Below are 17,061 nucleotides of genomic sequence, written 5' to 3'. Positions count from 1 at the left end.
TGAATATGATAGGTATCAGTGAACTGTTAATTTTAATGATAAATACTTAAGAATATAATGAAAAAAAATATTATATACATATTTTTAACCAAAAAGAAAATTAGAGACAAAAAATAGTAGTATAATTTAAACAATTATTTTTATTTTAAACCTTTACTTTAAAATGATTTTTTTTCTTTTCCCGTAGACTAATAAATATTGAGTTGAACCTATGGACTCCTTATGGTGGGCTATAAAGAATCTTCACACACCAGAAAACTGAAGAGAAAGACTGAAAAAGGGAAAACAATCGAATGAATTCTTGCTCAGGAAGAAGACCCAGAATCATGGCTTCCTCATTATCGTCTTTACCTCAGACCACCATCTCCGATATCCTCTCTAGGCTGCCCGTCAAATCCCTAATCCGATTCAAATCCGTTTCCAAAAACTGGGCCGACCTCACTTCAACCCCGGCCTTCATCGCCGCCCATCTACGCCGCTCGTCGCCCGACCCGAATCTCCTCATCCGTCGGTACCACTCCCAAACCGGATCGGACCACGGAATCTGGCTTATCACTGACCCAACCCTAAATTTCCGCACCCAGCTACTGTGTGCCCCCTTGGAGGAATCGCTCGTTTGTTTCCCCAAAATCGTGGGTTCCGTCGATGGTTTGGTTTGTCTCGATATTTCCCCTTGTTATGCTTCTGATTTCGTTATGTGGAACCCTGGAACCAAACAGTTTAAAAATCTCCCTTTGCCTTTGATTACTTCCTCGAGGGATAGCCCTATTTGGATGGTCTTTCTTGGGTTCGGCATTGATTCCTTTAACAATGATTATAAACTGGTCAGGATCGTTTCTTTTAGAGGAAATGATGAGTCGCCTCTTCTAAGGGTTGAAGTTTATTCATGGAGAGAGGGGGTTTGGAAAGAAATAGAAGAGCGTTTCGAGTTAGCTCTGTTATGTGGAGGGCAAGATGGAGTTTTTGTTGATGGTAGCTTGAATTGGCCAGCCATTGGTTTACAAAGGTTCGCTGATCGGAAGGTTGTCGTCTCGTTCGACATGGGAAGAGAGGTGTTTAAGACTATACCATTGCCACCGGCTACTCGGAACGGTAATGTTAAAGTTGTTTCTTACATGGGATTACTGGCTGTTGCTGTATATCCCTTAATTTTCGCTGCTAATGGTAATAATATGAATCGGTTCGAGTTTTGGGTACTAAGTGATTGTGAAGATGGGATGAAACGATGGGCTAATTTGGTTGTGGTTGAGAATTTTTTGAAGTCTTTGGTTCCGGTGGGGACATGGAGAGACCGTGAGTTGGTGTTCAAATATACTGGAGTTAGAGACCGAGAACATCAGTCGAGTATCTTTTTGTTCGACCCGGTTGATCAAAGAACGACAAGGCTTGCAATTGATTGTGTTGATTTCTGTTTTGAAGGTTTAAGTCATGTGGAGAGCTTGGTGCCTGTCAATTACACGAGCTGATGATGATAGTGGAGCAAAAAGCATATCAGAATTTAGGTAATTTTGGCCTATTTCTACCTGTCAAGGCTTTTAGTGTTTAATTAGGTATAAAACTGGTTGAAGGCTTTAGTTGAAATATCTCCTTTTGATTTCATAAATGAATATGGATGGATATCTTGTTTATAGTCTTTTGGTATATTACATGGTGAGCTTAGCAATGGATTGCTCTTCCCTGCAATTATTACATGTTTTCTGATGAGATTTCCTGCATCATTACTGTTTTTACTTCTTTGTATATGCTTGTGTGATGATTTCCATAGGGGAAAAATAAACAAGCATTGCAAGTCATGCTTATTAGAGACCTTGTTGCAATGTGACTGGCTCAGAGAACTTCCAACCAAATTAGGAATAGTTATCGTAATTGGCCAACTCGAAAAACCGATGGTTCTCTGGGTAGCTGGCCCTTACTTTTTTCATATGATTAGTTAATTTGTAGTATGTCATTATGAATAGAGAGATTAGTAGATTGCAATTGACATGGGTGTAATGAACAGATCATTCGATGAATTGTTCGTAAACCATCCGTATAACGTTTGTTTATGTTTGTTTATCAAGTTAAATAAACAAGTATGAACAAAATTTTTATGTTCATTTAATAAACGAACGAACACGTGTTCGTTTGTTTATGTTCACGAAAAAGCTCGTTTATTGACTTGTTTATAAGATTATGTTTGTTTGTCAAGCTAAATAAACAAGTATGAACAAAATTTCTATGCTCATTTAATAAACAAACACGTGTTTGTTCGTTTATTGACTGGTTTAATTATAGAATAATAAAAATTTAAAACTTATAAATATAAGCCCACAAATATACCATCTAGAAGTCCATCTTATTATAAACTTTCAAGTCCAACTTAATATTAATTTAGAAACCCAAATCACTAGATTTCCCATTTTAAATTATTAGTCATTGTGTCACTAACTTTTAAAGGACTTGTCTATTAATATTAAATAATTTTCATAATGACATATTTAACCTTTAATATTTATATATTATCAATTTGAACTCATTAAGTGGTATCAATGGTTAAAGTGAGCAACGTTCTCCCTAAAGTCTTGAGTTTAATCAGCTGCATTTGTAGGTATGTGCGCGTTGTGAATGACTAAGAAAGATTATGAACAAATATTATAATGTAATTATCATATATTATTCAATATCTATATTATCAATTTAATCTATGACTATAATTTTTTTTTTAATATTTTCATTTTGACCCTTAAAATTAAACAAACAATTTTTATCAGTTTGGTCCCTTAATAAACATCTTTGTTGTTGTAAACTTAACCCAACACCCCAATTCACTCTATTATCATATTTTTGGGCAGTAACCCAACTGTCTAAAACATTGGAAAAGAGTCTCTTGTGAGGGATGAGATTTGGAGTGACTTGAGTCATCTAGTGAAGGGTAGTGGGTAATTATACGAGTAAAAACTGAATTATTGGATGCTGTTACATCAAATGTGTAGAAAAGAATGATTAAAGAGAGTGTTATTCTCTCTAGATGTCATCGATTCAAGTAGTTATCTTTACGGATTCATTTGTTCCGAGAAATATATCAATTCAATTCTTTCTGATCGAGATGTATGGATCCATGAATCAATGTTTCTATATCTATCATATTCATGGATTAGCGAAAAGATACAAAGTTCTATTTGCCTCTGGTATTTTTTGAGTCTCTTCTTTTTTGCATACGACATCGTCACTCCCTTTGGCGAAAATTACTAATTTGAACTTAATTTGAAAGACATATTTCAATTCAGACGCTTTTGAGATGCCCCTAATAACCCAATAATGACTGTTTTTTCTTGTATGGATCATATTTCAATGAATATTATCTTGTAATCACATTGTAGAATATTAAAAAAAATTAACGTAGAAACAGGTATAGTTGAAAAGAAAGGTTATATGTCCCAACATGACAGTCTTAATCGCTTAGCACACTATTCAAACATTAGTGTAACGCGATGCAACATTTTCTCAAAGTAAAAGTGAGGCTTCTTCAAGCAACCTATAAAATGGATACTCATGGACGAATGCGGAAATTTATGTTGGAGGATGCGAATTTAAGAAGTTATATTAAAAATTTAGGAGGTGTAAAATTAGATAATCAATAAAAATAAAAAAATAATATTTTAAAATATAAAAAAATTGAAAATTTTAAGAATTGCAACCGTATCCAACACCCCGATCCGCCACTGTGGATAGTTCTGCAGCAATAATGAATCGACAGCTGCACATGGAAAAAAAGTGCAGATCCTCAATGGTTGAGTAAAATTAAACAATTAGTTACTTGTAAGATGGATGATTAATGCCTGCATTTGCAGCCTTTCAGTGAATGCAATTCATCCTGGACCAAGAATATGGTTTTATTAACTCACCATGCTTCCTCCTTATGGACCGCACACACGTGTATAGGTCAACCATTAAGGATATATATATATATATACACCCATTATCGTTAAGGCAATTGTTCGCATTCTTGAATTTTTTTTTTAATTTGTAATCATTAACATAAAATCGTACGTTTGTTCTTAAATTTAAGTTTACATCAAGTTTTAAAAAAACTAATCTAGAGTGATTATAAGATAATATTTATTCAGAATCTTTTTTAATTATTGACAACACATACCCACAACTGTTTGAACTAAAGACTTCTAAGGAGAATTAGACTTGTCCATTTACAAGTGTGACATGTGATACATCACAGGACCCCAAATTTGAGAGTCTACATGATGTAAGGTATTTCTACCTTTAATTGATTGTGGATCTAGGAAGGAAGCAAAACAACCTGTATAGTGAATGGATCAAAGAGATGGCTTGGTGGTAGATGTAAATGTGAAATGAAGGGCTATTTATGTTATGAAGTTGGTAGCGGAAGTATGTTGATATGGCTATTGTATAGATGATGAAACAAAGGATGGTTGGTGATGAAAGTATCTTAGAAAGACCAAGGAAGAACCAGTACTATAACGAGCAAAGACCCATCCTTACAAATCTTTCTAAGGGGTAGTAACAAAGGACTTGGACCCACTATCTATAAAGAGATAGGAACCACAAGTATCAATGAATAGGGGTTGACGCCACAAGTAATTAACTTACTTGATAAGTCGATAAAAGTCACAAGGACTTGAGAAAAGATAATAACCTCACTTATATTAAATGAAAGGTGTGTTTACAAATGAAATTCAATAGCCTATTTATAGTTTTCAAAGGGTTTAGGCCGAATAGACACATGATGGTTCGGCTAAGGTTGAAACCCCTTTGAAAATACATGATTTTAATGAAGATACATGCTCTTGGCTGAATGGTAATGTGTTGGTTCGGCCCTAAGGATGTTTTGAATGCATTTGGAAGTTATTTGGCGCCAAAATGAAGAGGAAGGAGTCTTTGGCCGAATAGGAAGCATCCCTTGGTGTTTTGGCGCCTATATGATGTCACATGGAGTGCATATGCTTGAATGATGCACATGGCAGCCTACTTGAAAGCACATGGGTCTTATTGCAATGCTTTGGTGAGGTTGCAACCATATGATGATGTCTTGAAGTTCTTGGGTAGCCTAGAGATGAACTAGCTTCAAGGTAAGCTAGGTGAGTGTCTTGGTAGCCAACTAGGTGAGCTATAGTTTGATAAACTCAAGCTAGTTAGCTTTGGTATTCTCATCTCCTCAACTACTTCCAGCTACCTTTAGTCCACTTTTCAGTAATTTGGTCCAAAGCTCTCCTCCAACTAAGTTCAGCTACATGCTAGCTCTTCCAGCTAAGTTGAAGCTCCTTAAGTGATGAAATGAGCTGCCATAACATTCATGAGCTAGTGTGAGCTGCTATGCTTGTCCTTTTAGCTAACCAAGCTACCATAATATGCCTTGTTTTGTTTCACCTATAGGAATAAAAAAAAATAAAGTAAGCAATGTGTGAGCTCATTCAAGGTAAAATGCATGATGTCGTGAAGTGTTTGAGTGATATCGTGAAGTGTTTGAGTGATATGAGCTATGAATGATCGTCTATAAGCCAAGATAACATGTATATAAGCTAGATAGAAGGCATAGGACGTTCATGACCTTTAAGAAAACATATATGAGTAGAAAAGCGATGCATACATGCAAATGAGCTAAAGAAACATGGATTTAAAGCTAGTGAGCTAATGTAAACAAACATGAGCTAGAATAACTTGACATGAGTTAATGAATGAATGAATATATGCTGCCATGATATGAAAATGATATGCAAACATAATAAATGAATCTAAAACATAATATAAAGCTAAGTAAAGATGTGGAAACATATGTTATGCATGAAAATCATATAGTATGCAAGTGAATGATAACATATGATTATTCAAGCATAGTTTAAGGAGAAAAAGCATGCTTATAACATTAAGTGATGCATATAGAAGATAATAAAGGATAAAGTAAGGAAGAACTCCCTTAGAATATGCTTTGAATAACATCCATGGTGTGATCAAGTCATGGAGAAAGTTGGAGCTAGTTTGGATCATATTATAGTCTATACTTTAAAAAAATGTCGTTATTTTGCTTTTAAGAGCACTTGGAGGATGACACCTTTTAAAGAAAATGTTACGACTATATAGTCAATTTGTAACATTTTCTTAATTGTATATGTTTGAAATCTTTTTTTTTATGAGAAACAAACATAATATGATAAAATTTGATACTTTACAATTTTATCTTATTATAAAATATTTTAAGGGCATCATTTTAAAAAGTAATACAGAGCTTACACATAATATGTGATGATCTGAGAAAATAATACTCCTTTTAACTACTAACTACATACCACTTAATGGTTCAAATAGTAAAGTTAAAAGATGCTAAATGTGTACAAATCAACTTATCTCGGTAGTTAAAGAAATTGTTGTTGTTCCTAGAGGTTATGGGTTCGAGCATCAGTGACTGAATCAGGTGATTGAGCGTTCATGTCAAATGGTAGAGAGTATTTAGAATATATACTATTTTATAATAATCTTAGCTTAATAAAAAAATGTTAAAATGTAGTGTTTGACATAAATGTGATGTGTACTAACAAGAGAATAGAGCTATGGAAGTGTAGCTAGTTTGAAGGGCCACAATGCTATGGTAGGATGAGATATGTCGTCCACGTTGTGAAGGGATCAGGTTTTGATCAGAAGCATCTAACATTGACACCTATTTGAGACTATCCAGCCATTTCCCATCCCCCATGGACCCTCTCTTCTTGTGGAAAACCCTACAAATTACCAAGCCAATAATGGCCCAATAATTCTTAAGTTTAGATGCTAAAACAATGATGAACTGTGAAATGTGATTAAGGACGTTTTCACGCCTACTTTAATGTCCAAGTTATGAGAAAAAAAGTAATATGCTAACGACTTTTCAGGCATTGTACAATGATAATTATTCGTAAACCGACAAATATATAGACTTGATTAATGTCATCGACTTATCAAATGATTTTAATTTTAATAGGTCACGTAGGTCCGTTAGAAATTTTGTTTGAATATCGTGATTTCTAGAGAAGTATAAGACATTGAGTCTATTATTATTTTATTTTCAGAGATCTTATCGTACGGCGCATGGGAAAATTGATACATAACAAATTTAAAAATTAAAGGGTAAATTATAAGCTTAGTATATAAATTTTCATTTTTTTCAAAACCATACCTAACATTTGATTTTTGTTTCATTTTAGTATTTTTGCCGTTAAAAACGTAACGGATAGACTTGGTGGCCGTAGCGTCCGACTGTCGCACCAGTCGGTTGATGAAGCCCAAACTTCTCAGTTTGCACCTTTTTGACTCCCTAAACTTGATTTCGGTCACCGTTTCACCGGGAAAAGCCTTGATCTCTCCAAATCGACGATAACACGTCTATTTCTTCATCATCCGATCTTCATGGTTCACCGTCTGATGGGTCTGAAACTAGACTATGTTGGTCAACTCATTATTCTATCATGATCCATCGTTAGTATTGATCGTCAGGCCACCGAAGCTATGCCACGTCAGTTCGTCCGTTAAGTTTTAAACGGTGAGATAATAAAATGAAATAAAATCTAAAAATTAAGTATGATTTTAAAAAAATTAAAAGTTTAAATAGGACTAAAACTTATAGTTTACCCAAAATTAAATTGAAGTTCTAAGCCATATGGGCACATTGAAAGTAGAGGACAGCTCATGGGTGACAGAGAGTTCACACCCACCTTGTCCGAATCTATTCTTCACTGCTTCAGCCATTGTATTTTCTCTCTTTTTATACGATCTTTCATTCACATTCTCAACTCTCTCATTTCGTTTCTAATTTCTCTCTACATTTTCACCAAAAATCAACAAATGGGATACGACAGGCTCCCACCATTCCAGCATTCAGAACTCACACCTAAAAACAACAGCAAAAGGCTTCTCTTCATATCAGTTGTTGCCTTCTTCACTATCATCATTGTCTCAGCCGTCTGTGCCGGCCTCGTAGTTCGCCTCCGTGACGGAGGAGGCGCGGCCACCCCAATCCCCCGTAAACCCACGCAAGCTATTTCCAGGACATGTGGCAAGACTCGGTTCCGGAAGCTCTGTGTCAACTCGCTCCTCCAATTCCCTGGCTCGCTCACCGCCGGTGAGCAGGACCTTGTTCACATGTCTTTCAATGTGACGCTGCAGCGGTTCAACAAGGCTCTTTATACGACCACGTCCATCTCCTATATCCAGATGGATCCACGTGTACGGTCGGCATACGACGACTGCCTCGAGCTGTTGGAAGATTCCGTCGACGCCCTCTCCCATTCCCTCTCCTCCGTCGTTTCCAATGGTAAAGTCGGGTCCACTCAGGACGTCATGACGTGGCTCAGCGCGGCGTTGACGAACCAGGACACGTGCACGGAGGGGTTTGATGGACTGAGCGGGGCGGTGAAGGATCAAGTGGCCGCCAAATTGGCGGACTTGTCGGAGCTCGTGAGTAACTGTTTGTCGATATTCGCCGCCATCAGCGGAGACGACTTGGGCGGAGTGCCGACGCAGAACAGGAGGCTGCTGGCCTCGGGAGAAAATATAGACGAGCAGCATTTCCCGAAATGGCTGAGGAGGGAGGAGAGGGCGCTGCTGGACACTCCTGTGTCGGCCATCCGGCCCGACTTAGTCGTTTCCAAAAGACGGAAACGGCACCGTTAAGACCATCGCCGAGGCCATTAAAAAGGCGCCGGAGAATAGTACTCGCCGGATCATCATTTACGTGAAGGCGGGAAGGTAAAATCACTTCTCTTTCGTATTTATATTTAGCATAATGTTAAAATTAGCACTCAACTCTATCAAAATAATTATTTTAGCATTTATTCCTTCTTTTGGAGCATTTTAGCTCCAACGACTTTATTTTAACTAAAAAGTTATACAACGTCGTAGATGAAAATCATTGCTAAGAATGGCCACGGTACTCGAATACGATAGGTTTCGACCCAATCAATTAGATTTAGTCGGGTTTCTTTAAAAAAATTGAGGTCCGGTTGGATCAGATCAGATTTTTTAGAAAATATATTCATTAGGTTAGGTTTGAGTTTAAAGTGAAAAATACTCGACCAGATCATATTCGATCCAAAAAATAATATAAATTTTCTTACTATAGTTGAGATAATTACAATAATAACTCTCGTACATTATTTATTTTCAATTATATCCCTATTTTTATTGAATAAAAATAATATTTTTTTATAAATATATTTATTTCAAGTCGGGTCGGATAGAGTTCATGTTTTATCTCAAAAAATGGAGCCGGTTTGGGTCAGGTGAAGTTACCCCTAAACTCGGGTCAGATTTCGAGTGAAAGGTATATCATTTTGAGTCGCATCGGGTTGATCAAAAACCTGACCCGACCCATGCCCTTCCCAATCATCGTCAACACATGATTCAACTCTCCAAAATAGAGGGTTTTTTTATAACTTAAATGAGATATTTAGGGTCAAAATACTCTAGAAAAAAGTATAAAAACCAAAGTGATTATTTATTAAATGCTAGTATTTTTATCCTAAATAAAAGTTAAAAAGCTAAAATGGTTAAAAAAACTAAAATAACTACTTTGACAAATCATAGAGTACTGTTTAAAAATACTAAGTAACATACTTGCAGGTACGAAGAGAGCAACCTGAAGGTGGGGAGGAAGAAAATAAACTTGATGTTTGTAGGAGACGGAAAGAGTAAAACAATAATAACAGGTGGCAAAAGTTTTTACGACAACATCACCACATTCCACACTGCTGCCTTCGGTAACTTTATTTTACCCCTTACATGTTCCTTTTCTTGGATAAATAAATTTGTTTGGATGTAAAAAAATATGACTTCAGTATTTAGTTAAATAATTATTTTAATCTTTATTTTTTTTATTATTAATGTTTCATTTTGAAGTAAAGACGTTGATCCCGTAGATGAAAACAATTGGTCAACAAATGATCAATTCTCTGTTTTCCCCTCGTTCTTTTCAGCGGCAACCGGCTCCGGTTTCATTGCAAGAGACATAACATTTGAGAACTGGGCTGGACCAGCCAAGCACCAGGCAGTGGCACTACGCATCGGGGCAGACCATGCTGTAGTATACAGATGCAACATCATTGGCTACCAAGACACATTATACGTTCACTCTAATCGTCAATTTTACCGTGAATGTGACATTTACGGTACGGTTGATTTCATTTTCGGTAACGCCGCCGTGGTGTTCCAAAACTGTAGCATTTACGCCCGGAAGCCGATGCTGTTTCAGAAGAACACCATCACGGCACAGAACCGGAAGGACCCGAACCAGAATACGGGCATATCAATCCATGCATGTCGGATCCTACCGACGCCGGATCTGGCAGCCGCCAACGGTAGCTTCCAAACATATCTAGGACGCCCATGGAAGTTGTACTCTAGGGCAGTATTCATGTTATCGTATATGAGTGACCACATTCACCCAAGGGGATGGCTCGAGTGGAACGCTACATCTCCGGTGGATACGTTGTACTACGGCGAATACAAGAACTATGGACCGGGTGGGGCAATCGGCCAACGGGTGAGATGGCCGGGATATAGACTTATCACTTCAGATATTGAAGCAGCCAAATTTACAGTGGCACAGTTTATTTATGGATCGTCATGGTTACCATCAACTGGAGTCACTTTCTTAGCTGGCTTAGAAGTTTAATGTAATTATATAAATGTTATATTCTTCTTTTTTAAAAAAGTTTTTAATTGTAGGGAATATAATTACACCTACTTTTTGTAATATTACATAAGTCTCGCTATTATATTTGTAAAAATTTAAGAGAAGTTTAATTTACCTGAGATTTCTCTTCGGAATAAGATTATTTAAATATAAATTATTTAAAATTAAAAGATATTGATAGGAAAATTCATAATTAAGGACAATATTTAGGGATGGGCATAGGTCAGGTTGGTCAGATTTTTGGTTCACCCGACCCGAGAATAATGACTCATCCACTCGAAATTTGACCTGATCTGAAATAATAAAAAATATTATTTTTATTCAATAAAAACAGTTATTTAATTGAAAAAATAATATATAGATGAGTATTATTCTAATTATTCCTAAATATATAGGGTAAAATTCTAGTTTTTATGGGTCGTGTATTTTTCACCCTAAATCTGATTCCGACTCAACCCGAACCCAATTTTTTTTAAAAAAATCCGACTCGATTATATTAAGTCATATCAAAATCTGTCGGGTTCTGTCCATGTCCATCCCTAACAATACTGGGGTGCTGACAGTGGCTTTGACCAAATGATAAATTGTTCACTAAATATTTTAAAACTATTATACTTTTTAATAATATGAGTAAGTATAAGATATAAATTTTATGTAATCTATTTATCTTTAAGAATTATAAATTTTTTGAAATTATAACATTTTAAATAAATATAATCGTAAAATTATATTTCTCCTCTCAAAAATGATATTTTATAGTTATTATCTTTAAAAAAATAAAATTTTAAATTAATATAATATTAGGTTTCCATTTTTGCCTCTTAAAAGATTCTAACTTAACTGTTCTCTCAAAAATTACCCGAGCTCGTCTTCCATGTTCTTGTTCCATTGGACTCTATATAAAAATATATTTAAAATATTATATTATTATCATCATTATTATTATATTCAATAATATTTTTAAAAGCAAATACACATATTATTATATATATATATATATATATATATATATATATATATATATATATATATAGGGATGGCAACGGGCCGGGTATTGGTCCCGTCCCTATCCCCGTTTAAAAAACACGTACTCGTCCCCGCTTAAAAAATTACAGAGATTTAAACGGGGATCCCCATCGGGTAATCAGGAAAAACCGCGGGGAAACATATATCCCCGTTTAGCATAAACGGTTATTTAAACGGGTATCGGGCCGGGTATATATATATATAAATTAAATATATAAATATTATATATATATTTTAATTTAAATTAAATTTATTAATATTATATATATATATATATATATAATATTTTTTTAATATTTATCGGGTCAAGTATCGGGCCGGGTAATCGGGGTGGGGATTACCAAACCCGTCCCCGTCCCCGTTTAACATAAACGGTTTTTCCCCGTCCTCGTCCCCGTACCCGTTTATCATCCCCAAACCCGACCCGTTTAATTCGATTTTCGATTTTCCCGGTCTGGTTCGAGTTTTTTTTGCCATCCCTATATATATATATTCATATCATGTTTAATATTTTCAAGTATTAATAAAAATAATCTAAAAAATAATCATCACAATGAATAAAGTGTTTCAAGTAAACCAAACAGATATATGTGAAAAACATAAAAAGAGAATTTTGTTTCATATTTTATTTGAAATAAAGGTGTTGGTCAGGTTCATGTCTGATTTCGGAAAAGAACCAATCACTAGCTAGAATCAACTTTTTCTTCTCCAAATTATTTATTTTTAATTTAAAAATAATTTAAAAATAATATATAATTTAATTTAATTTATTTAAATTATATATGCAGATCGGATTAAATGAACCATCTAATCGTTGAACATATCTAATTTTAAAAGAATAATCATCTTTAAGGAAAAAAATAACAATATCCTCCATAATTTTACTAGTGTTTATTATTGCTACACATATATTATCATTATCAAATAATATTTTATTAAATGAAACGGGTTAATGTTTTTTCTACTATTAGCACTAGCACAAGTAGTACAAAGAGAAGAACCGTGTTTTTATTAAAAAAATGGTAAATTATATATTTAGTACATAAACTATAAGTTTTGATCTGTTTTAGTACTTAGGCTTTCATATTTTTTTTCTTCAAAATCTTACCTAAAGTTTAGTTTTTGTTTCATTTTAGTACCCCATTCAAAATTTAACGTTGAATTTTGAAAAATTGAAAGTTTAGGCATTAAAACAAACAAAAACTGATAGTTTAGGTACAAAACGGTTAAGTTTTTACTGCTGGATACTAAAATGAAATGAAAACTAAATTATAGATATGATTTTGAAAAAAATAAAAGCTTAGACATTAAAACGGAGATACTAAATGTGTAATTTACCCTTAGAAATTGTATATGGACAGGGGATGCTGTTTTCATTTCTACTTATAGAGTCCTTACATAGTGAAGTAAGTGTTGTACAGTGGTGGTGTCGGTGAATGAGTAGAGAAGGGCAGTGAATTGAATTTTGGTTGGTGACAAAGTCAGTGCCCTGGTCCACAGGTTAGAAAAAACATATGGCTTTGTCCCGAATGCAGAGAATTTGGTTCAAATACAAGCTTGTGGTGTTTGATAAAGTTGCGTTAAAGTTGGATCCAATTTTGTTGTTATGTAGGTAGAGGGCACCAAAATCAAAGGATGGTGCACTTTTCACAATTGGCAGGCTAAAGAGCCTAGAGTGCAAAGCCAGCTGTGCTGGAATAATGAGAAAATGACCCAACACCATTGAGGTTTTATATAGTTAAAGTTATTTTTTCCATTCTAGGGTTGGACCTAATATAAAAGGAATAGTTGTTATCCTTAGAAGTTACGAGTTCAAGTACCAACGAGTGTAGTAGGATGATTGAGCGTTCATTGTTAAATGATTAAAAGTATTTCGAACAGATACTATTTTGTAATCACTTTAGCTTAATAATAGAGAAAAAAGAGTTGGACCTAATTTGATTAAAAAAAAAGAAAGAAAATTTCTAGCATGCACAATTAGACGTTCTTGCAAAATTTTGTGAATCTGTTCTGGATCCATACCAGTTCTCAACAAAAAACACAAAGGAAAAGTAGTGAAAGGGATACTTTGTGGCATGCTTATCCTGTCACTTTTGGAGCAAACCATACCAGATGTTGCATCACATGCCTGATCTTTCATTTGTCTCTATCCAAAACCATTCCTACAATGCATCATCTAACTTTCTTGGAAACAAAGTTAATATTATGCACATAGCTATAACCAAACAACATAATTTCACCAACACTATTTGTTATTGTAAAGATTGCTTAAAGGCGGTTCAGGTTTAGGGTTCACAAACGCGGTACACGAGAAAGTTAGAAGATATATGAACAAAGTGAAAATGATGATGGAAACACAAGCTCTAGCAGCGTCCCATATATTACACAGAACTTATGTAATGACCACTTAACTAAAACTATGGACTACCATCATCGTTCTGCAGTAGATTTGCATGTAGAAAATGCATATATGTAAAGGTACCTAGCTAATCGCCTCACGGCTTATGGGGTTAGTTCATCGAGATGCTGATCCATGATCAATGCCACAGTTTCGAAGAATGCACCATCACTCATTCCTGGGACCAGAGCTTCCTCTGCTTCTCTAATGATCTGCTCAATCACCGACTCCTGTTTCAGTGTTTCCCTGCACATGATTCTTCCAATGGAAAAGGGTGTGAGTCCTCTCTCAACGCCTTTCTTCAGAAGCATGGTGGAAATGCGAAATGTGCGTGCACACTTTGGCGGCATGTCCCATCCATGAAGCTTCAAAAGTTCAATGTCTTTTTCAGCATCCAGCAACTTAATATAATTAATGACATTAGGTGAATAAGGTTCTTGAGCTTGAGGCCAGTAGAGCCAGTCAAATGTGCAATCCTCAAACTGCAGAAAAATAGATAAAGGAAACGAATATGAATGCTAAAGGTAAAATAGATTTACCGACTTGTCACGTAAAACACAAGGATTTCAACTTTAATATAGAACCAAGAGTTCAAGTACTAAATGGCTGTCCCTTGTTCCCATATGTAATGGGGTAAGGGGGAGGTAAGATAGTAGCCTGCCCCCAACACCAGGTTGAGAGCAACTTCCGTAGAAGACCTCCGAATTATGAAATACTCTCCGTGGGACTCGATCCCACGACCTCAAGATTAAGAACCTTATGCTCTACCAACTGAGCTGGATAGTCATCTCAGTTCAAGTACTAAAAATAAAGCAAATAATATGCATAGCTATAGGAGGCTTATGTGGCCATAAGATCACTAGACAGCTAAACCATAAACTACTTTTCAAGCTTATGACCAGAACATAGCCAAGCAAATCCAGTAGGGAAGGCAACAAAAATTTTGCTCTCAAAATGAAGGGTCACATACTTGGATGTAGCATTTTAGTCCTCGAAAGTGAAAATGTAAAGTGAGGGCCACAAAGCTATAAACTGTATGAAGGGAATAAAAATCTAACAAAAATGCTAAAGTTAAGAGTGTTAGGTTCTTACATTCTCAGGCATGCAGTAGCCATGATCAATGGGAACAAGTGAAACTCGGTCTTCCTCGCAATTTCTTGTGACTAGTATGTTTCCAGCATGCCTATCTGCATTTGCCAACCTTATGTCCAACACAGAGATCTTGTGAACCTCTTCTACTGGGAAAGCACGAGGGCCCATATCTTCACAACTTCCAACATTATCAATAAACATCTGCAGTGATCCAATCTTAATATACTTGGAATCATACTCATAACCTTCAGGGTGATTGAACCCTCTATGCAGACACTTGACCATAACAGTAGGAGGAACCCCGGCAAAGCCCTTCTCTCCATTACCATAAGAGCGAGGTCCAGGTATTGGATGATCCAAAAGGAAAGCTGCAACTTCCCTTGGTGCTCCTTCTCCAACACGTGTTCCTTTCTTCAACCCTTCACCATCTAGCGATAAGGGGAGGCCACGAGGGTTATTTAGAGCCATTGGCTCTTCATCAATAGGCTTAAATACTGCGATATACTTCCGACCCGATGAGTCTTGCATGAAGTAAGCTCCGCCTGAACCTTCTGAAGACCGGATAGGGCTATTGCCTCTCTCTAGTCCATCAAAAGTTAGGTCAATTAGTTCTTTAGTAACTAACGGCAGTTGAACCTTAGAATTAACAGCCAGAGGCTCCAAAATGAAATCTCTCGGCAGTATCGTCCTCTCCCTGACCTGATGCTTTACAGAAGGTGTGCTGCCAAGGAAATGTCCCACGGCATCTGGCTCCTCATTTAAAGGTGATGTCTCGATGGAAACTTCAAAATCTCTTTCAATGGTTACAGCACGTACCTGAGCAGACTTTCTAACCAGTAAGTTAATCATTGCATCATTATTTTTGCAGATATCAGTAATTAGTCTCTGATCTTCAAGCTCCTCACCATCACATACCAGTTCCTGATCCTTGAGATTAAAATATCCTTTTCCCTTCTTAGCAACTTGTTCCTTCACATATGCCACATTTCTACCCCTTGCAATGTGAAACTCAAGCTTCTTACCGCATACAGTCCTAACAGTGATAGCCATGAGATCTGAAAACTTTAACACCAGATGCAATACATTCCCATTGGCAATCCCATAGTCCTGGACACGAGAATTATTCCGAGCTAGTTCTCTCCCTTTGAAAACTAGCATCTGCTTCCTCACAAAAAACCCTTTCGAATTCTGAATTCTCAGCTTCACAGAAGCAATGGAATCGGACTCCATTATGCGCATGGGAATGATAGACCCAGTGACAGAGAGAAAAATTAAGATTGAGTCGCTTATAATCTGTCCATATCTAGACGGAAAATTTTCATTGGAAGCAGCAGACTTTTCAATTGCAGGGCTTAAAGCTACGCTGGTAATCGACATTGTCTACCCTGCAGAAAATTTACATTAAACTAAAACTTGTAAAAACCAAACTCCAATGGAAATACTCTCAAACAATGCAACGGGAAAAACTTTAATCAGAAACAGTCGGAGCTTATAGTAAGGTTCCAAGAATCCTAGTTTACTCCAAAGATAGAGAAGATATTTAGTATCCATTTTCACTCCCAGTTTTCAATAGCATACTGATATAGTCGACTATTATTGCAGTTTTGGATTCGAACTCCCTACCTTCAAATTAAAAGGTAATCAGGCATTATGAGTACCATCAGCCAGCATTTGAGTCTGATGGAACAAACCAAAAGTCGAAAACTAGTAAACCTAACTCAGAGTTGGGGAATTATAACATAAATCACAGTCGAAAAGAAATGTACAAAATAAGAAAACACACATTCCTTTAACTTTTTTCACTCTATCCGTACTAGTAATAGAAACTAGGGATTCAAAAAGCGGCCGCTATATAACAGTAGCAGCGGAA

General features: G+C 35.9%; 2 protein-coding genes and 1 pseudogene across 2 annotated transcripts; 2 read left to right on the top strand and 1 right to left on the bottom strand.

Moving 5' to 3' along the window:
* The first annotated feature begins 214 nt into the window (after positions 1-214).
* Positions 215-1,630, top strand: LOC120172996 (F-box protein CPR1-like). Its single transcript, XM_039180298.1, has one exon. It carries the CDS (start codon positions 294-296, stop codon positions 1,464-1,466), a length of 1,173 nt encoding a protein of 390 aa, XP_039036229.1. The 5' UTR covers positions 215-293; the 3' UTR covers positions 1,467-1,630.
* A 6,109-nt stretch (positions 1,631-7,739) lies between these two features.
* LOC120172987 lies at positions 7,740-10,737 on the top strand (annotated as a pseudogene).
* Positions 10,738-14,077: 3,340 nt separating this feature from the next.
* LOC120172980 (phosphatidylinositol 4-kinase gamma 3-like) lies at positions 14,078-16,576 on the bottom strand. The gene is made up of 2 exons (XM_039180292.1): positions 15,192-16,576; positions 14,078-14,581 (listed from the first exon to the last, which is right to left on the bottom strand). Exons 1-2 carry the CDS (start codon positions 16,566-16,568, stop codon positions 14,204-14,206), a joined length of 1,755 nt encoding a protein of 584 aa, XP_039036223.1. The 5' UTR covers positions 16,569-16,576; the 3' UTR covers positions 14,078-14,203.
* Positions 16,577-17,061: the final 485 nt, after the last annotated feature.

Source organism: Hibiscus syriacus, unplaced genomic scaffold, assembly GCF_006381635.1.
Source record: "Hibiscus syriacus cultivar Baekdansim isolate YM2019G1 unplaced genomic scaffold, ASM638163v2 tig00111937_pilon, whole genome shotgun sequence".
NCBI classification, from domain to species: domain Eukaryota; kingdom Viridiplantae; phylum Streptophyta; class Magnoliopsida; order Malvales; family Malvaceae; genus Hibiscus; species Hibiscus syriacus.
The sequence above is the reverse complement of the archived record's forward strand: the minus strand, read 5'-3'. Positions and strand labels throughout refer to the sequence as shown.